Here is a 26,149-nt window from a genome sequence, read left to right on the forward strand (position 1 = left end):
GCAACTACCAATCCCCATGGGTGCTAGTTAACTGAGACTCCTCTGTATTAACTATGGCACAATTATTTTAGGAAAATCCAGAATATGATATTTTTGCTGTTTTTAAATTGCTTAGATTTTAGCCTGTTCTTGTAAGCCGCCCCGAGCCCTAGGGGAGTTTGAATAATAAATAAATAAATATTTGGAAGGGGAGGAAATTCGAAGTATAAATATGCATGGGAGAGGTGGGATCCTTTTTTGTGGGGAGAATACTTTGCTTTGTTTTTTTCAAATTGAAAATCAGTGATAGATCCACACTATTGGATATCGTATCTAGGAGCTAAACATTATTTAGTTTCTATTTGAGTTACAGTATCAACTGGCATGTGACAGTCGTTCCCATTATATATAATTAGAGATATTTAAATTTTGGTATCAACAGTGAAAATCAAAACAAACTTTTATGTGACTTGGAAACAGATCTAAGATGAAAAGAATTTGAGTTTCAATTAATATTATAGAAATGCTTATGTAATGCTGTAAAGTATGATTAAATTTAGAGACTTATATAAATCACATCCCCTGCAGCAAAGAAGCATTAACAGAAACTCGAAATACAAGGAAGAATGGGATCTAAGTTTGCAGGGAGCTGTAGTGAGCGGAACCTGTCATGTACACTAATAACCCAGTGGTCTTTATGACTACTCAATAGATATCCTATCACTTGAAACACACATAAGTACAACTGAAATAGCTGTCTAATGGAATGAAACTGGTGATATGTGGTTGGAGCACTCAAATTCTAATCCCATGTTGTCATCTTTTTAATATTAAGGGTGAATTAAGAAATCAGCTCCTTACTTTGAATCAGTTCTTTACCTAAAATCTGTAGAGCAGTGGTTCTCAACCTGTGGGTTCCCAGATGTTTTGGCCTTCAGCTCCCAGAAATCCTAACAGCTGGCAAACTGGCTGGGATTTCTGAGAGCTGTAAGCCAAAAGGTTGGGGACCCAAAGGTTGAGAACCACTGTTGTAGAGAGACAGGATAAAGTGAGAGAATACATGATAACCTCTCCCCTAATAATGCAGAAGGCCTGGAATAATTTCTAAATTCTTGAAAAGGATGGCATCAACCAGAATTGAAAAAAAGGGTTTACTTTGCTTGCTAATTCTATACTGAAAGTGAACAACATCCATACAGATAAGAAACAATCTCTCTTCTGCAGAACCTGCAGTACTTTGCTGCAGCCAAAATTCAGTGGGGTTGTAAAGAGGTCCATGTTATTAAATACTTTTACTTTTAAGTAAGGTACATAGAAGTATGTACCTATTTTGAAAACTGATTAGACTGTGAATTTGCTCTGCAATAAGGTATCCTCACAAATTTTGTTTTAAAATGCAAGTGTTTTAAACTACACTGCTTTGCGTCATTTGCAGTGGAGAGGTGACAGTGAGGGCCAGAAAAATCTTCATTCTTCTGAAGCCCAGCTGGGCACTGATGTATTCCCAGGATACTTTGGCTGTAAAATACTTAACTGGGAAAATTGGATAACTGAGGTTGAAGAAGTTGTCTCTTCTTAGTCTATGATTTTGAATTCCAAGCACAGTTGTATTGCTTCAGAAACACAATCCATAAGAAAACAGGCGAAAGTAGCAGCAGGCATTTATAAATAATCCAGGAATTCACCATGTGATTCACGTCCCTTCCAATTAAAATAATATAGACATTGCAAGCATGAGAGCAGAAGTCACGCCACCGCTTTGGAAAATTCCATATTATTTCCTGGGATGACTCCAAGTTGTTAGTGAATCCTCCAAAAGGTGACCCTCTTTCCTGCTTTTTATACCTACCAATCACTTCCCTAAACTTTATTGAATTCTGGAGTTAAGTCTGTTTGTCCAGGTGACAGACTGGGATTCTGGCCCCATGCAGAACACAATGTACAGCCAGAGAGATTCCTGGATCATACAACTGACTGCAAACCAGTAAACTGCTGAAGTTCTCCTATTCCACCTTCATGCAACTGCAGAACTGGATGTACAAGAAAAATACCTATAAGAGGTAAAGCAGCAATTTAGGTCACTCCGATTTGTAGGGGGCTCCTGCCAGTGTCTATACTTGAGGAAATACCTGGATTTGCTGGATTCTGGCAGTAGATCCATAATGTTTCTTTTTGCATGGGAGTTTTAAAAGACCACACATTTTCTGTAAACTTGAGTCCCTGTCTCAAAGACTTTTACTTACTGCAAGCTCCACAGGTAAAGCATCCATCATGGTAGAGATTCCCCATTGCCTGGCAAGCTTGGTTTGCACCATAGACTCCTTTGTTGCACTTCACACAGGTTCCTGAAAGCATATTTTGGAAAATGACTGGTCAAAAATAGATTCCACAAATCCAAGCAGGGAAGAAACACTACACTCTGGAATGAAAGGCCGGTCTGGAAACCAACTTAAGATTAAATAGTTTGCCCATGAAAAGCATAATGATTTCAGTATACTACTATTTATTAAGATAAAAAATAGAAATAGTTGGGAACAAGAAGACCTATTTTAGCAGGTAAAATTATTATACTTATCTGAAGTACATTCTGTGCATATCTATAATTCCAGTACTGTAAGAGTGATCACAGATAAGACTCTTTTATGTAGCATAGCTGATATGAGCAAGTATCATTGCAGTGAATTAATATTTTGTCTATTGCCAAAAGACGTATGAGAAAATTGGTTTTTTTGTCCACTAAATCGCATGGATATTCTATGAGAAACACCTCCTAATGTGACAATAAAATGAGGATTGTTACTTTTAGTATTAGTCTCTCATGCTCAGTCATATATATAGATATATATAAATTATCTGTTTTAACTTCAAGACCTGAAGCAAACTGGAGTGTGAGAACACATGCAGCAGAGATTTTATTGACCAACTGACTTTATTTTATATAAGTTGCCAAGGGACACTTCCAAAGCCCCAGAAAAAGCATGCAAAGTAGCTCCAGGCAAAAGCTAATCTATGACATTAGAACAGGTAGGTTTTTAGCTGCCAAATTCACCTCACTAGGTGTCTGACATCATAGAAGTCATAAAGACACAGGCAAGTATTCAAGGGCAGAAAAAGGAAAACTTAAAAGAAAGTTAAAAGCATTTAGAAACAAGTTAAATTAGAATTGCCGGTTAACAAGTAGATGTGTTCACTGTCATGCAAAATAAAATGTTAAACCATGGAAGCATTTAAAATGTTTTATAATGATCTTCTTAATTTAAATAGATGAAACAGTTGTGGCAACAGCTTTCAACTCCACTTCTGCTAAACACATGGGGATTTGTCATGTTGCACAATTAAAGAACCACCAAGTAGAATAATTCTACACATCTGTTCAAAAGAAAGTAATACTGAATTCAATAAGGCTTTTTGTCAGATTCCATATATGAATATAACATAGTAAACTGTATTAATTTGAGGTTGCCACACTGTTTTCTATTTTCTGAAGTTCCCATGGCCTTAAATATTGGACACAATTTTCTCTCTCTTTCTCTCTCTCTCTCTCTCTCACACACACACACACGTATATATGTATGTATGTATGTAGCAAAATTGGCCCTGTAAATTCACATTCAATATTCTAGAGCTAAAAGGAAATGTGTACAGGTCATAAACCTGTTTATCTTTGTTATGTTTTGCTTTAATCTGCAAAAAGATACACACCTTTACATGGGATTGTGTTTTGTATTTTCCTTTCAATATTTTGTGTGCCTTCAAATTATTTATTTATGGGGACCTCATGGATTTCATACGGTTTTCTTAGACAAGGAATACTCAAAGGTGGTTTTTACAGTTTATTCCTCTAAAATATAGCCTACAACACCTGATATTCATTGGTGGTCTCCCATCCAAGTGCTAACCAAGGTTGACCTTGCTTGGCTTCCAAGATCACATGGAATCTTGCATCTTTCGAGTATTTAATGTATTTAAGTCTACCAACCTTTTAGGCCCCCATCTACATAGGTACCATAATACAGTTGGAAACTGGCTCAAGACCAGGGGTCTCTACAAAACATTCACTTCAATGCTACTTCTAACTTGCATCTAGCCAGAAACCACATGTAAAAAAACTAACTAGAAATTCCAGATCACACCACAAAGTGCACTGAAGTTGAGCACTGTGCAGCATTGCAAAGCAGAAGTAGCAGCTGGAGTGCTTGTCAGGACAGGTTTAAAGCTGCAGGAGTCATAGACAGAACCTAGATAAAACAGCTCGGAGGTAAGATAAAGCTTCCCTAGCAAGAAAAGGACTGTGTTCACATAGCAACACCAAATTGGCTTCTATTATCTGGCTCTCCTGCAGACAATGCTTTTGCAGTTGGAGATAAGAAAAAAAATACTCCTGGATTTTAATAGATCTATATCAGGGGTCCCCAAACTAAGGCCCGGGGTCAGATGCGGTCCTCCAAGGTCATTTACCTGGCCCCCACCCTCAGTTTTATAATATAATATTTTTATATCAGTTTTAATAATATAATATATTGTATATCCATATAATATTAATAATAATATTATGTTATACAATATAATACTAATAATAATCCCATATAATAATATTAATTATATGTTATATATTACATATAATATTACAGTATAGTAGTATAGTTCAATATAGTAATATATAATGCTAATATTGTGATATGCTAATACAGTAGAGTCTCGCTTATCCAAGCTCAACTGTATTATCCAAGGCAGTTTGGCTTTTAGTAGTCAATGTTTTTGTAGTCAAATTTTCAATAAATTGTGAAATTTTGGTGCTAAATTCATACAATAATTATTACATAATGTTATCGTGTACTGAACTGCTTTTTCTATCCATTTGTTGTAAAGCATGATGTTTTGGTACTTAACTTGTAAAATCATAACATAATTTGATGTTTAATAGGCTTTTCCTTAATCCCTCCTTATTATCCAACATTTTCGCTTATCCAATGTTCTGCCAGCCCTTTTATGTTGGATAAGTGAGATTCTACTGTAATGTTATATATTGTATGTACATATAGCCGCTCTGAGTCCCCTTTGGGGTGAGAAGGGTGGGATATAAATGTAGTAAATAAATACAGTAAATAAATAATTAATTTTAGACTTAGGTTCGGTCAAAGTCTGAAATGACCTGAAGGCACACAACAACAACAATCCTAATTAACTTGACTATCTCATTGGCCAGTAGCAATGTGTGTGTTGTTGTTGTTGTTGTTATGGTCAATAACCAGCACCAAAAACAGCTGGGGCTGTGTAGCTGACAAAGTGCTAAGTGTGGAAAAGAAAAAAAGGAGTCTCGGGATGGACTGAGGGCAGAAGTGACAGTGTTTGCTTAGCAGGAGGCCAAGGCTCTCAGTTAGGACTCATTAAGGTATTTTAGTGTGAAAGGAAAGTGTTTGGAGCTTTTCTACTGAGTAATCCTCATAGTAACTTATTCTTGTTTATTATTGTATTCTGAACTGGTTACTATATAACCTCATAAAATGTTATTTAGGATGAAGTACATTATTCTGTGCACATTGATTAAGTAGAATGTCTTACTCAAACCCATTCCCAATTTCTTTCTATCTTGGCTTTTCTCTCTCTTTCCAACCTTCCTATTCTGATTCCTACCTCTTGCCTTTTTCTTATACATACAAAGAGAAGAAGGGTACAGAAAAGAGCAGGCTAGTTAAATACCTGATTATTTAAATGGAAGATCTGCAAAACATTAGTTTATTCCTATTTTGAAACAATATGAACCAAAATATCATCTGCTACTCAGAATTATCTATTTTGATCAATAAAAAGAGCAAGCACTTTCCCAATTCATAATGTTGTTGTTTTGTGATTTTAAGCAACTGTGATGTATTGTGATCCTCTCACAGCATTTTCTTGACAAGATTTATTCAGAGAAGATTTGTCATTGCCTTTCTCTAAGGCTGAAAACATGTGACTTGTTCAAGAAAACCATCCAGAAGGTTTCAGTGATTGAGTGTGGATTTGAACCCCAGTCTCCTGGTGCCCTAGTGCAATGCTGTAATCACTGTATAACACTGTATCTCAATGAAGGAAAAAGTAAATTATCCACCTCTGGCTGCTGAAGGGACATATATAGATATACAGTAGAGTCTCACTTATCCAACATAAACGGGCCGGCAGAATGTTGGATAAGTGAATATGTTGGATAATAAGGAGGCATTAAGGAAAAGCCTATTAAACATCAAATTAGGTTATGATTTTACAAATGAAGCACCAAAACATCATGTTAGACAACAAATTTGGCAGAAAAAGTAGTTCAATGTGCAGTAATGCTATGTAGTAATTACTGTATTTATGAATTTAGCACCAAAATATCACGATATACAGTAGAGTCTCACTTATCCAACGTTCTGGATTATCCAACGCATTTTTGTAGTCAATGTTTTCAATCCATCGTGATATTTTGGTGCTAAATTTGTAAATACAGTAATTACTACATAGCATTACTGCGTACTGAACTACTTTTTCTGTCAAATTTGTTGTACAACATGATGTTTGGGTGCTTAATTTGTAAAATCATAACCTATTTTGATGTTTAATAGGCTTTTTCTTAATCTCTCCTTATTATCCAACATATTTGCTTATCCAACGTTCTGCCGGCCCGTTTACGTTGGATAAGTGAGACTCTACTGTATTGAAAACATTGACTACAAAAATGCATTGGATAATCCAGAACGTTGGATAAGCGAGTGTTGGATAAGTGAGACTCTACTGTACATTAAACACAAGGAAAGAACACCTCTACTTATCTATAGCTTTCTTACAAGTTACTTGTGAAAACAACTTAAATTTTAAAACTATGGACAACAACATTAAGCTTCCTCTAGAGCCAGTTAATTAAAGCCATAATTTATTTATCTCCAGCACTTGGATATTTCTCCAGGAATCTGGCACTGGAAAGACTACTAAATCCACAGTCCTTCCAATTTCCTAACGATTTCTGAAAATGAATTTTTTGATGTGAGTCAATATCCCATGCCAGATTGTTTTTTATAATAGTTTCCATATGGAAGAACATATGTTCTCTCATAATGGTAATAAAGAAAATGAGGATGGACATGATGCTGAGGACAAGTTGTGAAATGACACAAGACCATCACTCATATGTCCTATTTCACTGAATGTGCTACAGTTCTTTCATTGCAAGTTACTGTTGTGTAAGATCACGACCAAAAGAAACATTCCTCCCTTTCCCCATCCATGCTAAATAATCATATGGAATTTCACTAATATGGTAAGTGGCATTTACTCAAAAGTTGCACCTGTTTCTTCCTGTGTGCATTACACTAGGAACAGATTCATGTAAATTGAGTAAGAGAATAAGAACGTGTCTTATTTAATCAAACTAACATTTGATTCTACTATCATACAAAACCTCCTTGTGCCCATGTTTTCACTCTAGCCGAGTCACCCCCCTACTTTTACCTTTCAAATCTTTTCTTAATGTGTTACATCTTTCCTTATAACTGTTTGTAAGAACTGCAAGACAACAAAGAATTATGAGCTCACAAGAATAGAGTCACAAGATCATGGTGTCAACATCCAAGCAGGGATTTTACCCATTAAAGGATTTTTCCTCAAATGCAGAGTTGAGTGGTGATGATTTCAGACAACAGATGAAAAAATGAAACACACACAATTATCCAAGTTGCCTGAAAGTTAAAAACGCTATAGAGACATGTTGAATTACACTAGAATGTGCCTCTGAAGACACAGACTTGTTTCATTGGGTTCTGATGAGATAGTGCCTCAAATAGTGGGCAATGGAAAGAGGAAGACCATTTAGATGAATTTAGGTTGCAGAAGATGAGCAGAACTGTCTGTGACATTTTAACAGAGCACATCATACACCTCTGTCTTCTAGTCTTCTATTTTAACAGAATTCAAGCAAGAATTCTTGCTCTTGCGGCAGAAACTGGGAGGTAAGCCAATCAAGCAGGCCCACATTATGGAAAATATGTGTTTTTATACTATACCTCCCAGAACATTTCCAAGTTCTTGAGTAGGAGTTATGGCTGGAATACTCTCATAGACAGAATGTAAAGAAATAGCTCCACTCTATTTCATCCAGCAGCAAGGAGGTAAGTGATCCAAGTTCGAGATATGAAGGCCCAAAAACATCCTTTTTCAGTCCAAATATTGGGAAGGTGGATAAACATAGGAGCATTTTCTACAATTAGTAAAATTATTTCAGAAGACGTTTTTACTTACTTCCAATAATAGAAATTCAGGCTGAAAGAGAGCTGACACTCATATCTGAGACTCATTTCTGCACCTAGTGGGTACTACTGACACCTTTATAAGAAGAGCAGTATTTGTGTGTGGTGTTTTAAATGCTGAGTAAAACTTTCCATCCAAATGTCTTGCTAGCCTATGGCTTAAGATGAGAAACAATACACTTTTAGTTTGTTCATTACAATATTTTGGCTTGATAGTGTAAAGTTAAATACAAGTGCAGTATAGGATGTGACAAGTTGGAGTTCCCCTTTAAATACAGGAAATATTTATAATTTTGTTTCTACAAAATTAAGGTTTCTATATTTTAAAATGTATAGACATTCCTGACAGTCCAGTTTTGCATGCCAGCTCACTAAGTTAATCATGGAACATTTGATGTTGCTAAAGCAGTAAAATAAATGTGGACTTCATATGAAAATAAGTACAACATATATTTTAACTTTTCTCAGAAATTATTTGCTTAAAGGAAAAAATAAGGAAAATATAGAAGTTTTACATCTTTGCTTTACCTGCAAATACACACAGTCTTTAAGACAAAATGCTTGAGTGCCTTAAAGATGGTCCATTTGTATAAGGAGAAGTGGGTAGGTTTTGCTGGCTGCCCACTCCCTGAAGCATGGGAAAAGGCTGGGTACTAGTGAACTTTGCCACTGAAAGGTACTCCCTTTGTAATCCAGGAATATACAGGCAGTCCCCAAGTTACAAACAAGATAGGTTCTTTAGGTCTCTTCTTAAGTTAAATTTGTATGTGGGTCAGAACAGGTACATTTTAAAGTATAACTTGGTTTGCTGTCTGTGACCCTGTTCAAACTATTTCACCCTGTCATTATAATTGGATTTTGAAAAATTTGGCCTCTTGTGGAAACAAGGATCGGTGCTAAAGCTTCAGTGGAGACACCTTTTCTCCGTGATAACTCTTCCAGGAGTGAATTTCTCTTCTGAGGAGGCTTTTCTCTTATATAGATTCCATCCAGGCTTTCTAACCAGATATTCTCCAGATGTTTCAGATCACACCTCCTGTTACTTGGAACCAGCAGCATTAATGGCCCCGGACAATAAAAACTGTAGTTCAAAATATTTTGAGATTACCAAGTTGGGAAAGGTTGCCCTAGTCAGTTACAGTCTCCCTCACCCAAGTCATATTCCAACTAACCATTCTATCCAGCACTGATGAGAGCCAATCTTCTATAAGGTCATTGCTAGCAGAATATTAAATTTCTATCCTATACTACATCGTCATTTGGCCTTCCATAATCAAGGATTCTGTATCCACAAATTCAACCATCTATGTCTTGAAAATACTTTTTAAAAAATACAAAAGGAAAACCATGATTTCACCATTTTGCATAGGGGCTACCATATTACTATGCCACCGTACATAAAACGACTTGACCATCCACAGATTTTAACATCAATGACAGAACCAATCCCCAGTAGATACCAATGGCCCACTATATCTTTATGTAGATGCAAAGGCTAGTACATGTGCACAGATAAATTTATGTCGTGTAACTAAAGGAAACTATCCAAATCAAATGTGCTTTCCAGAAGATGTGCAATCAGAATCCTAAAAATGCTATAATAATAATAATAACAACTTTATTTTTATACCCCGCCTCCATCTCCCCGAAGGAACTCGGGGCGGCTTACAAGGGGCCAAGCCCAGGTGGTTATTAACATTATAATAAAACACATCAATATAAAAATCAATAAACATAGTAAAGTCACATTAAAAAGTTTTAAAACCTTGTTTGATAAAAGACCTGAGTAAGTTCATAAAAAATGAACTGGGTCAGAGAAAGTGCATACAGCATGGAATGTAAACTAGATAAAGAAGTAAGTAATTTGGGACTATTATCATGGGTAAGGGGCTTGGGTTGAGGTAAACGTAGGAACTATTTCCAACTGAAGGAGTAGAATAAAGTGCAACAGATATATTATTGATCGCCAGGACAAACCCTAACATGAGGGCGAGGATCATTCAAATATATTTCTCCATATCTGAAAGTCATGTTAAGCTGTTTACATGCTGATGTGTACTCAACTCATATGTGCAGTAAACTTCAGAAATAGGAGTTCTGTAAATAACACAAATTACATCATATTTAGGCAATGACAAGGAGCATGTTTATACTCTTGGTCAAGATATATTTTTCCAACATGGCCCAAAACTTTAGACAAGCTGTCCATTCTGATCTACTACCTAGCTGTCTCCCTGGCCACTTTTCCAATCCAAACAGAGGCATCTTTAGCACAGATAAGACTTCAACTATTGTAATGCTATCTCATCTATCAAGCATGAGACATAACATAGCTTCCTCATTGACTCACATAACCAGAGTATCTCTGTGAAAAATGACTGAGTGCCAAAAGAATGTTGGCATAGCATATCAGCCCAGTGTAACATAACAGTGTAAATTGTATCATCCTGAAGAATACTACAATGAGTGCCCTTTTTCCTTGATTTCATTTTTAAAGTCATCCACCAAGGGCAAGGCAAGGGCATCGCTAAAAAACAAAACTCAACAAGTATCCTATAAGGCAAAAATCCATGGAGAAAATTCAAAGAATAAAATCAGAACACATAATCTTTGAAATAACTAAGTAAATTATATTATAGTCACTGGCCAATTTTGGGAAATTTTAAGATGCAATGCAGTCCTATATTTTTCACAAGATGTCAAAAGCATCTATGCTAGATATACTCTCCATTCCCCTCCATTGCTGCCACTGGTACAGAATTCACAATGGGCTCTTTTTAGCTATTCCTGGCATGTATTCCTCATCATCCACAGGCTATACCTTGTTCTCATGAGAAATGTACCCTTCCTAGCCTTTCTAAACTAAAAATAAACTGGCCGTTACTGATATGGAATCTCAGCAATATAAAACACCCAGTTTGTGTGATGGATTAATCCTAATAACTCTGAACACTTCATAGCCTTGATAGAATGGCAATAATATTTCAAGAAAGAAGCAGGGGCAAGAAAAGAACATTAATTCTGGTTTCTCATTCTAGGGTTATGTGTCCCTGCACAAAGATGCCTCTGTTCCTGTCGACGTCATGTGGAAAGTAAATGCCCGAACTGCATCTTGGTTGCTTAACAAGGGAAGATTTGGAGCACAGTGGGACTTGTAAGCCATGCCTTGGCTTCACCATAAATCACAAGAACATGTTGTCACCAGAAAAAGCCATACCTCATGGGCCCATGAATCAGAAGCTTTGAACTATCAGTAATGAAACCTAATCTTCTGAAATAAATCTAAATGTTAGTCCCTCCCACAAATGTACTAAATGCCAAAACCTCTTTTATTTCGGCCTCCTGGGTTTCAGAAGTGTTCAGACTTGCAAACGTAAAATGACCAACTTTTGTTAATGAATGAATGAAATGAAAAAGTATTCATCCTAAATATATGGCAAGTTTTAAATATTTCAGTGACATTTATGCTAACCTGTTCATTAAAGCTTTACTGACAGCTAGTTTCCTCCATGAAACAACTCAAAACATGCACCAGCACTATAAATTGGCACCTGACAAGCACTGGTGTCTATTTTCTCTTGCTTTGTAGTGTTCAGAAAACCCCAAGTCAGAGTATAAAGCCACATCATGTTCTTAATTCCCTTGATCTGCCTTACAAAAACAGTTCTATAGGGCAGAGTTTGGAAAACTTGTTTTTCTGAACAGATCTCAAAATCTCCCAATCAACACAGCAATCAGTTCTGCTGGCTAGGGTATTCTGGGGGTTGTCATCCAAAAGGGTAATGTTTCTGAGCTTTCCTTTAAATTAAAGAGAAAGAAACACAGTCAAACGTATATTATACCTTGGGTGAGAATTGTGTGCCCTTCAGATAATGTTGGAGTGCAATTCCTAGCAGCCTCAGCCACCACAGTCTACAGCAAGGAATACTGGGAGGTCAACAATATCTAGACACAATTCCCACCTTTGCTCATTATCGTTTTAGATTAACAATCTTGAAAGTTCTGTATGCTAGGTTTGGAGGAGTGTTCTGCCACTGTGACTATGCTGGAAACCACTAATCTCTGCATCAGTGAGGTTTTCCCCTGACATTAAGTCTAGTCGTGTCTGACTCTGGGGGTTGGTGCTCATCTCCATTTCTAAGCTGAAGAGATGGCGTTGTCCAGAGACGCCTCCAAGGCAATGTGGCCAGCATAACTGCATGGAGTGCCATTGCCTTCCTGCCAAGGCGGTACTTATTGGTCTACAGTGTTCCCTCACTACTTTGCGGTTCACTTTTTGTGGATTTGCTGTTTCAAGGTTTTTCAATAAACTCTAAAGACTATTATAAATCATAAAAATTACAGTTTACAGCCTAAAGAAGAGAGGAAGGAGAAGCTGAAGGGAGAGAAAAGGAGCCCAAGTGGCAACGGGAGGAGAAGGAGGCGATTTATCAACACAGGATTGGTTGATAAAGACTTAAAATAGTGTGTAACTACTAAAATAATGTATAAAAATTATAATAAATATAGCGTCCCTACTTCGTGGATTTTCACTCATTGCGGGCAGTCCTGGAACCTAACCTCCACAATAAATGAGGGAACACTATACTCACATTTGCATGTTTTCGAATTGCTAGGCTGGCAGAATATATGTGTGTGTGTGTGTGTGTGTGTATATATAAACACTTTATTGCAAATAAAATATCACAAATGCAAGTGTGTTCCCCCAATGGTGAAACTCAATGGCAAAAATCCTCCTTGTCCTCCTCCTTGCAACACTATGAAAACAGCCCTCCATAAAACAAAGAAGCACAAATCACAATGCACAGACAACTATTTTTAATCCAACAAAAATCCTGAATTGTTTGACACTTCAAGCTTTCTGCCCTACCATATAGGGAAAGATAAGTCACAAGTGTGTATGTTATGCATAGGCTAGCATATAAGTGTTATGCTAAATGTCAGAAGAAATTCTTTAAATTGCATGTATTACACATGGCATCTAGAATCAAAGTTTTGAAACATTTTTTACAAGACGTCGAGTTGTTGTTTTTTTAACAAAGAAAACTCTCCTTCATCTTTCATACATCTGGTTCTGTAAACAACACAAAAACTGCAAAGTGGCACTGGAAAGATATACAATTACTAACTTAAATGTATGATATTTGCAAACATCTTTATAAAAGCTAAAAATCGTGATACCTATGTCTCTCAAACCACTCATGTTTCCATTTCCTGGTGATCACAACTAACAGGCAGCTGTTTTGCTTACAGCCACAGAAACAGAGGCGGATATTTAAAACCAAGCTGCTGTATGATAGCTGCCTCACTATATCCTTTTAAAAAATCCAGAAGACTTACAGTGGAAGCTTAGGGCAGTCTACTGAGAACAAATGACCACTGAGTTCAATGAGGTTTATCTTCGCAGGTGGATGTAGGATTTTAGCAAAAGTAGGGTCTAAATATCCTCAAGCAGTTTAAATACATTAATTCAAATACATTACATCTTGTACTCTTGGTTTGCTTCTGACATGATATGGGAGACCACCAACGAACATCAGACTCTGTAGGCTACATTTCAGATTAAGGAACCGGAAAGACCACTCTCAATATTCTTTGCCTAACAAAACCCTATGAAATTAATGGGATTGTTTTCAGTCACTAGGAAACTTAAGGCCCAAGCCCAAGCATGCTCTTCCAACAGAATGGATCTGCTTCTTGAAATGCTTCATAAATAGCAACGTCTGTACTACAAGTCACAGCGCTGAATAACTACATGCCTTCATTCTTTTCAAAGTCAGCTCCATCACTTACATCCAGGTAACAATGGAGAGATTAAAGAAAGAGAAAGGGGCACAGAAGAGATTTCTTTAGCAATTTCCCACACCACTAGCTTCCCCATGGTATTTGATGTCATCTGAATTCTACAGCAAGCTTTTTCCTCCTAAGCAGTGCTTTTGGAATTCCAAAAGAATACACATAGAGAACATTCTGCTGGAAAGAAAATCTGCAGTTATTATTACTATTTTTACAGAAAAGAACTATGACCAAGATAATACATTCCTTCCAGGTCTTAGTCTTCTGTGGGAAAACACATATATACCAAGGGTATTGCAATTCCAAATGAATGTTTCTTATGCTGATGCCTTTTTTGGAAATCTAAAAGTAGTCCTGTACACCATAACATCATGTCCAGGAGACAACTCTATTATTTCTCTTATATTTCAAGGCATTTCTTTCCTGGCTTCTCAAATCAATTCCACTTGTTGCTGAAGGAGAGGGATAGCGCTCGATTCCACAGGGATTTAAGTAGTCTCATCTTTCTCCTTTCTCACAAGGACATTAATTAAAATAATTCCACACACCCACTGTCTAGACCTTCTGTTACCAAAATTACTATTGTGCGTTATTACATGCTCTCAAGAAGATCAAAGTGCACTTCTTGCCCATACTGACTATTTTTAAAAAGGCAAATGCTAAAACTGACTTTGCAAGTTGAGACATAGCATTTCTTCTGGTACACATCAGTTTCCATTGCACTGCATGCAATGTGTTTAGCCTCTCCTTGAAAATAATCATAATAATTTCAAATCCAATTTGCTTCCAGATCCTCCTGCTTAATCCCTAAAGACAATCCCCAAACACTCAGGCTTCAGCCCAAATTTGCTAGGCCAGAGCTGGAGCAAAGGAAAGCTACATGCCTGAGGAGCCACCAAGTGTAGTCACAAATATTAGGCATGTATTAAGAAGAACCAATCAAAAAGTGCATGCAGAACCCATCAACCCATCACCCACGATGCAGATTTGTATTTTAAGATAAACAAACATATGGAAGAATATTAAAGCATTTGTTTCCCATTACCTACTCCAGTGCAGTAGAACAAAACCTTTGTAGCCTTCTACAAGTTGTTGAACTGTAATTCTCAGCATTTGTCAGTTTTGGCAATGCCAGATAGACCAGAATACCTACGTTATCCCCATCCATGCAACAGACCCTACTTTCAACTTCATTTCAACTATAATTACACATTTGGAATTCTAAATATAACATTCTAAATATAACATGCCACCTGGTCAGTTGTTTTAAAATAATAAAGACTATTGTCCCTTTTCAGAAAAATGTAAATGCTGCCCCTCAGTTGAAAAGATGACCTATGAGGAAGAAATCTCTCAGTTTAAATCTCAAACATGACCACTAAAAATCACATGCTAGAGACAAGGGAGGACCATCATCCTCATCATGTTCCTAAGATTTTTCACTAAGCAACTGCCTCAAGCAGCAGATGCCATGTGGCCTGAACTGAGCATGCACCAGCATAGCTTGCTAAGGTAGCTTCCACAACCTGAGGATAGTGCTTCAGGACCACTAACAAAATGCTATTTAACCTCTGATTTTCTCTGTTTCTTGTATGGAATACTATGCACAATTTTGTCTCTGCCTTCATGGACTGGCCTAATGGCAGTGGCTCTCAACCTGTGAGTCCTCAAGTGTTTTGGCCTACAATTCCCAGAAACCTTAACCAGTTGTTATGATTTCTGGGAGTTGAAGGCCAAAACATCTGGAGACCCACAGGTTAAGAACCACTGCCTTAGGGCATCAAGAGTTATTTAGGAAGTTAGCATTCTCAAGAAAAAGAATCTAGGTCTAACCTATCAAAGCAATCCTTACATTTCAAGATTAACTTTTAAAACTTTCTGCTAATTATAGTGCAGAATCACATGTTTTTACAGACACAAGACTACGGTTAGTTAACAGAAAGTCTACGCTAATTCTTTAGCCCCCCTAACATAACATGTAACAACATGGTGTCATTGTGCTGCATAACAATGAAACTATACTCAACAGTCTTTTTCTGTGGCATCTTGTACTGACGGCCGATTTTCACACCAGAAATGACTTGCAGTATATTCTCAATTTGCTTCTGATACTTTTTTTTAAACCCACATTGCATCTGTTTTGGGAAGCTAAGCTGGGTCAGCTCTTGTTAGTACTTGGAGGGACACTATCAATGAAAACCAGGTGTTGCAAACTATATTTCAGAGGAAAGCACTGGTAAAATCACTTCTAAGTATACCTTGCTAAGAAACTATGTGAAATTCCTAGGGTAACCCTACATCAACAGGTGACTTGAAGGCACATATACATTTTTAGAAGATATTGTTTCACCTTGGTACTATTGGTTCCAGAAATACAGTAAACATGGCATCATTGTTTTTGGCACTTACTTAAGCCTCATGCCCACCCCAAGACTCCAAAGACACTGAACTCTTGAAGTGCCTTGATTTCTATCTAGAAGAAAGTCACAGCTAACCAATATGCACAGCGTGAAATAGTATGGGTTCAACAAGTGGTAGTCTGAATGCTCCATCTAAGGCACAACTAATAAAGAAATGGCACAATGGAGAAGGCATGAGGTTTGCAGTTTAAATGAGTGCCTTAGAATCATCCCTAACTGACTGTCCTCCCCTCTTCTCCCATCTCCAAATATGCTTCAGATTTCTCCAAGAGAAAACACAAATTTCTGAGACAGATGCTCATTTTGTGTGCCAAACTCAATTGCTAGTCATGACAAAAAAGATGTGAGGAGATAGATATTCTTACTATTAGAGTAGCGAGGACTTAGCCCTTCCATCCTTCACCCAGCATCACAAATCAGTTGCCAATTCATTACTGAAAGCCACTTTTCCAATTATTTCTCTAGGGTGGACATAAATCCTGTACTGTGCTTCAGCTGAAACACATTATAACCTTAAAGGCAAGGTACATTTCTCCCATTCACTATCATGTATTTTATTGTAACTTGATAACACTGTGGTTAATATTATTTAGTTAAGCAGGACAGATACACTTGCAACTTTTTGGATACAGTCGTGTCTTGTGCTTTTTTGATAAATGAAAAAAAACACCAAATATTCCCATCAGACTATCAGAAAATGCCACTTACACTCAAAATTGGCACACAGCATAAAAAGTATGTGGTAGCCTGTAGCCTGTGAGGCACTAAAATTGCCATATCAACTTGCTTTTAAAAACATGCCTTTGATTCATTTTTCTCTAGCTTATCATTTTCTACTGAAGTTATTATTTTAAAATTGTAGCTTCTGGAAAATTTAATTTTAAAAGTATGAGCTGTTCCCGTGATTAGTGACAATGGAGAAAAGCAACCAAGAAAATACGCCTCTAGGTGCAACTACTGTGCCATTTGACACTGAACCCATTATTTTTTTTAAAAAGTGATGCATTGCAAAATGAGACAGATATACACCTACCAAAGTAGTCAGCCTTTGGACAAGCATCCATCTCCTGCTCCAGACGTTGGGTAAGAGCTTCTAATTTTAATTCTGCAGTGGATGGTCCCTGTTCTTGCTGTGGAAGGAGTGTCTGACAGGGTAGTTTTATTTTTGCAGAAGTGGAGGTTTCCTGGTGACCTGAGTCATGCTGAAGAGTGCCAGTGCCCTCTTTAAAAGGAGATTTTGGAACATCGGAAATCATTGGTCCATGAGATATAACATTAATAGAATTTTGCTCCGGATTCATGCCAGACACAGCAGAATTAAGCCTATGATTTTGACCATGAACTACAAAATGACCACTAGGCTTTGGATGAGTGTTGGTTTGCTGATAGTCTACACTTGGAGGTAGTGGAGTAGGAAGTGAACCAGCTTGAATGTTATCCTTACTTCTTGACTGATTGACACCAGGACTTTTATTTGAAACACTAGAAGTCCACACCTCAGTACCACAGTTTGCATGGAAATTATCAGACCGATTCGAGACAGACTGAGAAGGGTGCCCTGATGGAGCAGAGAATGAGGACGACCTCTGCTGTAAATATCCTGCAGGCAATCCATCACCAACCCCAACTGTGGAGGACAAGGGACCAACAGTGTGGGAGAAGGAAGATGATCTCTGGTTACTTGGGTTGTGGTCATAACTTTGACCAAGGCCAGGACCTTCACCTCCACTTTCCTGACTTCCATACCCACTCTCTGGAGACCTGAAAGAGTTGCGTGACTGCTGGTATGGATGAAGATCTGCTTGAGGTTTTGCAGGATGCTTCTGCAATGATTCCTCATGGTTGGTGCTTGACCATAAATGGGAACTCATGCCAGGCTTCATGTTAGAAAACTTACCAGCATCTCTTCCCCAACCTTGGCTACCTGTCTGATTTTCACCATTATTAGGCTCTTCATGAGAAAGCGAGGGAAAAGATGTCTTCGAACTAGACAGATTCACTTGCCCTGACTTTTGATAACCGTGTCCCCTGGACAGTTCTGGACCACTGAGGCCTTCACTGTATCCATAGTCGCCGCTGCCTCTGTTGCCTTCTGGGTACAATTTTGCCCGCTCTCCTTCAGCATAACCTTGGGGCTGGTTTGGGAAGGAGAGGTGATGGCTTGAGCACACTGTTGATGATGTAGCCAGTGGAGGCTTTGCAATATTTTCACCGGAGTGCAGTTTATTTGTTCCTCCAGGGCCTCTGGGAACAGAATGGCCTGGAGGCTGATGCTGAGTACCAAAGGTGGCCCCATTGCTTGGACCCCCAGAAGCTGCCTTGAGCAGTTCCTCTTGTTCTCGTTGTTTCTGGAGGTGGATTTTGGCCATTTTTGTAGCAAACACCCTCCGGGTTTCTTCAAACTCTGGGTTGTTCCCAACTGCTTTGTCCACTCGGAAGAGCCCATCTTTGGAAGCTTCATACATGTTGAGATCTTCTATAAATTTACTTGCCTCCAGACCTAGATCATCATACTTATCCATTTTGAAAATCTCGTTTCCACACACAGAGCCAAGGAAAAAAGTAAGGAAATGTGATTTTAAGTATTGCAGCCAATTGGCTTGGTCAAGACTTCCATTCAACGACAAATGCCATATCTGAAGTCCCCCTTTTGAAAAAAATCCATAAAATTAATATTTTGTGAAAAAATTGTGATGTTGGGTGTGATATCCCAAAAGGAGAAGGAAAAAAAACCTTTCTCCGAAGGCAGTATCGTTCCCAAAATGGTAAGATCCGACTTTGCAGCACTTTCAGTTGATGAAGAAATCCAGAGTAACCACAAATACTTCTTGGGATCTCCCTGGCATTACTGTGAGGAAAATGCTGTAATGAGAAGGAAAAAAAAGTTCTACATAAATTGGGAACCACTTGAAGAAGGTACACAACATTTTAGAGCTGAGGATCTTAACTTTTTTTGTGCTGTGAACCCCTTTGCCATTCAAATGAAAACCACGAACCCCTGCTCAGAATGTAGCATCAGATAGTTTTATGACTCTCAAGTTTTAGGACTTCTTACCTATCTTCTGTTGAAAGATATTTGGTTGACTATGTCTCATAACAGTTTGTACACAGCGAGACCACAATCATGTGTGATCTAGCATGAACAAGATAGATTCTGTGTTGTTGAAGGCTTTCATGGCTGTTGTGAGTTTTCATGTGTTTTCAACAGATTCTGTGTTGTTGAAGGCTTTCATGGTTGTTGTGAGTTTTCCAAGCTGTATGGCCATATTCCAGAAGCATTCTTTCCTGACGTTTGACCTACATCTGTGGCAGGCATTCTCAGAGGTTGTGACATCTGTTGGAAACTAGGTAGGTGAGGTTTATATATATATATTTGTGGAATAATGTCCAGGGTGGGAGAAAGAACTCTTGCCTGTTTGAGGCAAGTGTGAATGTTTCAGTTGGTTCAGTTGATGAGCACTGAATAGCCTTTCAGCTTCCTGCCTGGGGGAATCCTTTTATGGAGGTGATTAGCTGGCCCTGATTGTTTCATGATAGGAATTCCCCTGTTTTCAGAGTGTTTTCTTTATTTACTGTCCTGATTTTAGAGGGGTTTTTTTAATACTGGTAGCCAGGTTTTGTTCATTTTCATAGTTTCCTCCTTTCTGTTGAAACTGTCCAAATGCTTTGTGGATTTCAATGGCTTCTCTGTGTAATCTGACATGGTAGTTGTTAAGAGTGATCCAACCATGAAAATAAGCAAAATCTGGCTACCCGTATTTAAAAAACTCTAAAATCAGGACAGTAAATGAAGAACACCACTTAGAAAATAGATGAATTCCAGACATGAATCAATCAGGGCCAGCTAACACCTCCCAGCAAAGGATTCCCCCAGACAGGAAGCAGCCAGACCCTGAAGCTGCAAGGCTGTTCACTGCTAATCAAGGTAGCCAATTGCAACATTCACACCTGCTTCAAACAGACAAGAGTTCTTTCTCCCACCCTGAACATTCCAGAGATATATAAACCCCACTTGACTAGTTTCCAACATACTTCACAACCTCTGAGGATTTTTTTTTAATGTAGGAATCCAAGTAGCTTCTGGTGTAAGAGAATTGGCCGTCTACAGGGACGTTACCCAGGGGACGCCGGGGTGTTTTGATGTTTTTACCATCCTTGTGGGAGGCTCGTCTCATGTCCCCACATGGAGCTGGAGCTGATAGAGGGAGCTCAGCCGCGCTCTCCCTGGGTTGGATTCGAACCGGCAACCTTCAGGTCAGCAACCCAGCCTTCAAGTCAGCAGTTCTGCCAACACAAGGGTTTAAACCACTGTGCCACTGGGGGTTCCTACTTCTGAGGATGCCTGCCATAGATGCAGGCAAAACGTCAGGAGAGAATGCTTCTGGAACATGGCCATTCAGCCTGGAAAACTCACAGCAACCCAGAGACAACACTGATCAACACACACACATATTCTGGTGGCTCAAACTTCAGCTGGGTATAGTTGAGCTGCTGAATAAAAAAATGACACCAGTTTTCCTCTATCAGAGGCTGGATCTACACTGCCCTACATCTTTGGATCAGATTCAAAATTATCTGGCAGTGTGGCCTCATATAATCCAGTTCAAAAGCAGATACAGTAGAGTCTCACTTATCCAATGTTCTGGATTATCCAACGCACTTTTGTAGTCAATGTTTTCAATACATCGTGATATTTTGGTGCTAAATTCGTAAATACAGTAATTACTACATAGCATTACTGTGCATTGAACTACTTTTTCTGTCAAATTTGTTGTAAAGCATGATGTTTTGGTGCTTAATTTGTAAAATCATAACCTAATTTGATGTGTAATAGGCTATTCCTTAATCCCTCCTTATTATCCAACGTATTCGCTTATCCAACGTTCTGCCGGCCCGTTTATGTTGGATAAGTGAGACTCTACTGTACATTTGGATCGGATCCTGGGCAGTGTGGATCCAGTCAGAACGACAGAAAATATGCCACAGAAAAAAACACAATAACCATATCAAAGCGATTAGAAGTAGTCAAGGATGCCAGAAGCAGAGACATATATATATATATTATATATATATATATACTAGCTGTGCCTGGCCACGCGTTGCTGTGGCGTTGTCTGGTGGTGGTGGTGAGAAATTGTTGAGGTAGTGGTGGTATTGAATGTCTGTTGTATGGTTGTCTTTATGTTTAGTATGCACACTGAAGTGGATTATATGGCAGTGTGGAGTCAAGATAATCCAGTTCAAAGCAGATAATATAAGATTCTAAATAGGTTATATAGCTGTGTGGAAGGGCCTTGAGTCTACACTGCCATATAATCCAGTTAAAATCTGATAATCTGTGGAAGAGGCCTAAGTGAGGCCTAACTGTGCCTGTCCCCTGGGCTGAGTAGGTTGCTAGGAGACCAAGTGGGCGGAGCTTAGCCTTCTAACTGTCAGCAATTGGATAAAAACAATTATTCCTCTCCCTGTAATTAGGACTTTATTTTTCTTTTCTTTTTGTTGTATCAACCTAGAGCCGTGAATGATGGGTTGTGTTGTCAAATTTCAAGGTTGGGGGTCCTGTAGTTTTGTTGTTTTGTCCGCTGCCCTGATGCCATCACTCTTTTATATAGAGTCTCACTTATCCAACATAAACGGGCCGGCAGAACGTTGGATAAGCGAATATGTTGGATAATAAGGAGAGATTAAGGAGAAGCCTATTAAAATTCAAATTAGGTTATGATTTTACAAATTAAGCACCAAAACATCATGTTATACAACAGATTTGGCAGAAAAAGTAGTTCAATACACAGTAATGTTATGTTGTAATTACTGTATTTACGAATTTAGCACCAAAATATCATGATGTTTTGAAAACATTGACTACAAAAATACGTTGGATAATCCAGAATGTTGGATAAGTGAGACTCTACTGTATATAGAAGATTAATAAGTTGCTTTGTTTTTTAATTTGAGTTTAAGGTGAAGGAATGAGAGCCAAAGGAAGTGACCTCTTGGCGTCAGAAGCAAACAGGAAAAAAGTCAGCAGAGGAAATGAGGAGTAGCTTGAGAAGCGACACAGGACGTGCGGATGGCCAAGAGTTCCTGAAGTTGAGGGAAAGTCTGGAGTTGGCGCGTTAACGCGCCAACTCCAGACTTTACCTCAACTTCAGGAACTCTTGGCCATCCGCACGTCCTGTGTCGCTTCCCCCGCCTCAAACCAGACAGGCCCTATACCCCAGGTTTTCTGCTTTAAAGTGGATTATATGAATCCGCACTGCCAGATAATCTGGGAGAAACAGAAGGCCCCTTCCCCAGTCCACGCTCAGCCTCTTACTCACTGTGCTTCTTCCTCTCTCCGACAAACAAACACAGGCTTCCTTCTTCGCTGGGGCCCGACTGCGCTCTGAAAGCCGCCTCCTCCTCTTCCCTTTCTCTCTCTTCAGGCTTCAGGGGAGGAGGAGCAGTGGAGGCCAATAGGGAGGAGTCCCCCAACAGGTCCCGCTTGAGTTGGCGTGTAACAGAGAGAGAAATAGAGAGTAAGGAATCTTTCTTTGAGGCGGGGCTGCCTCTTCTCCCTTTGGGCCAAAGGCGGGCAAAGCCAGGCCTTTCAGTTTCGAAGTCTGGGACTCCAGCCCAACGCCCTTATAGAACCACTATGGGCCCTTCCACACAGCCATATAACCCTGACAATCAAGGCAGATAACCCACAATATCTGCTTTGTATTGGAATATATGATAGTGTGGACTCAGATAAAACCCAGTTCAAAGCAGATATTGTGGAATTTTTCTGCCTTGATATACAGTAGAGTCTCACTTATCCAACATAAACGGGCCGGCAGAACGTTGGATAAGCGAATATGTTGGATAATAAGGAAGGACTAAGGAAAAGCCTATTACACATCAAATTAGGTCATGATTTTACAAATTAAGCACCAAAACATCATGTTTTGACAGAATTTGACAGAAAAAGGCCGGTATGCTTTGTATCTATACATGGTTTTACTGTATGTATGGGTAAGTGTACGTTTTGTATGTTTCACATGTTTTGATATGGTCAAAATTGACTAATCAATAAAGAGTTGTTGACAGAAAAAGTAATTCAATACGTAGTACAGTAGAGTCTCACTTATCCAACGTTCTGGATTATCCAAAGCATTTTTGTAGTTAATGTTTTCAATACATTGTGATATTTTGATGCTAAATTTGTTAATACAGTAATTACTACATAGCATTACTGCGTATCAAACTACTTTTTCTGTCAAATTTGTTGTATAACATGATGTTTTGGTGCTTCATTTGTAAAATCATAACTTAATTTGATGTTTAATAGGATTTTCCTTAATCTCTCCTTATTATCCAACATATTCGCTTATCCAACATTCTGCCGGCCCGTTTATGTTGGATAAGCGAGACTCTACTGTAATGCTATGTAGTAATTACTGTATTTATGAATTTCGCACCAAAATATCATGATGTATTGAAAACACTGACTACAAAAATGCATTGGATAAGTGAGTATTGGATAAGTGAAACTATACTGTATTTTGCTGTGTGGAAGGTCCAATATCCCAGGATCCTATTCCAGGTTTTCTGTTTTAAACTGGATTATATGAGTCCACACTGCCAAATAATCTGAGCTAAACAGAAAACCTGGTATAGAGGGCCTGTCTGGAGGGACCCTATGTCACACTTTTTTTCTGTTCCTGGGTAATTAAATGTCATTTCCTATTTGGTTCTATGTTAAAAACATGGGGAAAGTTCATTAAACTGCAAGAACTTTTGTGTTGTCAAAGGCTTTCATAGGTTGCTGTGAGTTTTCCGGCCTGTATGGCCATGTTCCAGAAGCATTCTCTTCTGATGTTTCGCCCACATCTATGGCAGGCATCCTCAGAGGTTGTGAGGTCTGTTGGAAACCGGGCAACTGGGTTTTATATATCTGTGGAATGTCCAGGGTGGGAGAAAGGGGCAGGTTTGAATGTTGCAATTATCACCTTGAAAAGCCTTGCAGCTTCAAAGTTTGTCTACTTCCTGCCTGGGGGAATCCTTTGTTGAGAGATGTTAGCTGACCCTGATTGTTTCTTGTCTGGAATTCCCCAGTCTTCATAGTGTTGTTGTTTATTTACTGTCCTGATTTTAGAGTTTGTTAATACTGGTAGCCGGATTTTGTTCATTTTCATGGTTTCCTCCTTTCTGTTGAATTTGTCCCCATGCTTGCGGATTTCAATGGCTTCTCTGTGTAGTCTTACATGGTGTTTGTTAGAGTGGTCCAGCATTTCTGTGTTCTCAAATAAATAGCTTTGTTTAGGTCAACCAGAGAAGTCAGCCATAGCAAAGCACTTGGGCGCCTTCCACACAGTTAAATAAAACCCCACAATTTTCTGCTTTGATCTGGAATATATGGCAGTACAGACACAGATAACCCAGTTGAAAGCAGATATTGTGAGATTTTTTGCCTTGATATTCTGGGATATATGGCTGTGTGGAAGGGCCCTGAATGAACCAACCTGGACACAGCACTATGGCATCTTTGGCCAAGAAAGCTAAAAACGTAAAGCAGCAACTCCTAGGATTTCACAGCATTAAGCCATAGTAGTTAAAGTAGTGTCTTAACTGCCTCTATTCTACAGTGTAGATGCACCCTCCGGCAAGTAAGTGATAATTCCTATTGTAGATACTGGAAATCTGATAGGAGCTTGTCCAAAATTGAGTAGCAAACTGAGTGACTGACCGGAATGACCTTTGATCACATTCTGTTGGCTTGTTCCCATGTTCCTTTGTGATTTTATTTATACATGTTCCCATGTCATGCGCATGACATTTTGGCAAGTAAACAGCTCTAGACAAAGAGATCAGAATGTACTCCCTTTATATTTAAGAGAGTCATTTTTCTCTCTCTCTGGGATTCTGTGCTCATGCTGGAAATATTTTGACCAATCTCCTCTGCTCTGGGGAATCCTTTCAACCCAAAGGATTAGCATAATATTTTTTAAAGGTTAAAGTGGTTTTCATCATTTAGAAAAATCTTTAACACCATATTTGCAAGTGCAATAAAAAAATTGAATACAGTTGTCGCTGGTGGAACTTGCATCAACCTTAAAAGGGAAAAAAACAAATTGTAATCTGGGATTTAATCCAATGTTGGAAACTGAATTGATTTGCCGTATAAAATTCAGATTATCTGCTTTGAACTGGATTATATGGCAGTGTAGACTCAGATAATCCAGTTCAAAGTAGATAATATGGATTATCTGTTTGATAATCCGAATTATATGGCAGTGTAGGAGGGACCTAAGATGGATCAGATGGTTAAGTCTGCCTTAGGATGCTGCAACTTTGTACTTCGAGCAACATTAGTACAGAAGTATAGGATGGGACAGGGCAGGTGGCATTATCCATTACGATTCTGTCATTTTCACCAAATGCCCTGTCCACCAAATTAAAGTTGAATATACAGTAAAATAAAAACATAATAATAATATCATAATAAAACTTTATATCTCCTCGAGGGACTCAGAGCGGTTTCCAATACAACAGGAAACATACTACAAGTTAAAAAACCATACAACAATTAGAACATAATACCCTGTAAAAATAGATATATAAGACATATAATCATATAACAAGGGTTAAAACCAATAACAAAACTCCATCAAAACCCAGATATAGTGACCAGGGTTCAGCATTGAAGTGGCCAGCTGTAAAGTGCTAGGT

The 26,149-nt window shown here is 38.4% G+C and overlaps 1 protein-coding gene across 2 annotated transcripts in view; it reads right to left on the reverse strand.

The window, feature by feature from the left end:
• The window catches only part of limd1 (LIM domain containing 1), a 48,540-nt gene extending 25,596 nt beyond the window's left edge, over window positions 1-22,944 (reverse strand). The window contains exons 1-3 of one of the 2 annotated variants that reach the window (XM_003225766.4): window positions 22,777-22,944; window positions 17,490-19,318; window positions 2,223-2,324 (exon numbers count right to left, since the gene is read on the reverse strand). In XM_003225766.4, coding sequence (XP_003225814.1) covers window positions 2,223-2,324; window positions 17,490-18,978 — 1,591 coding nt within the window. In that variant the 5' untranslated portion in view covers window positions 18,979-19,318; window positions 22,777-22,944. Of the gene's footprint in view, window positions 1-2,222; window positions 2,325-17,489; window positions 19,319-22,772 lie in introns of both variants that reach the window. The other variant, XM_008118286.3, reaches the window with a different exon arrangement.
• Window positions 22,945-26,149: the final 3,205 nt, after the last annotated feature.

The sequence above is a fragment of the Anolis carolinensis genome, chromosome 6 (assembly GCF_035594765.1).
Source record: "Anolis carolinensis isolate JA03-04 chromosome 6, rAnoCar3.1.pri, whole genome shotgun sequence".
NCBI lineage: Eukaryota > Metazoa > Chordata > Lepidosauria > Squamata > Dactyloidae > Anolis > Anolis carolinensis.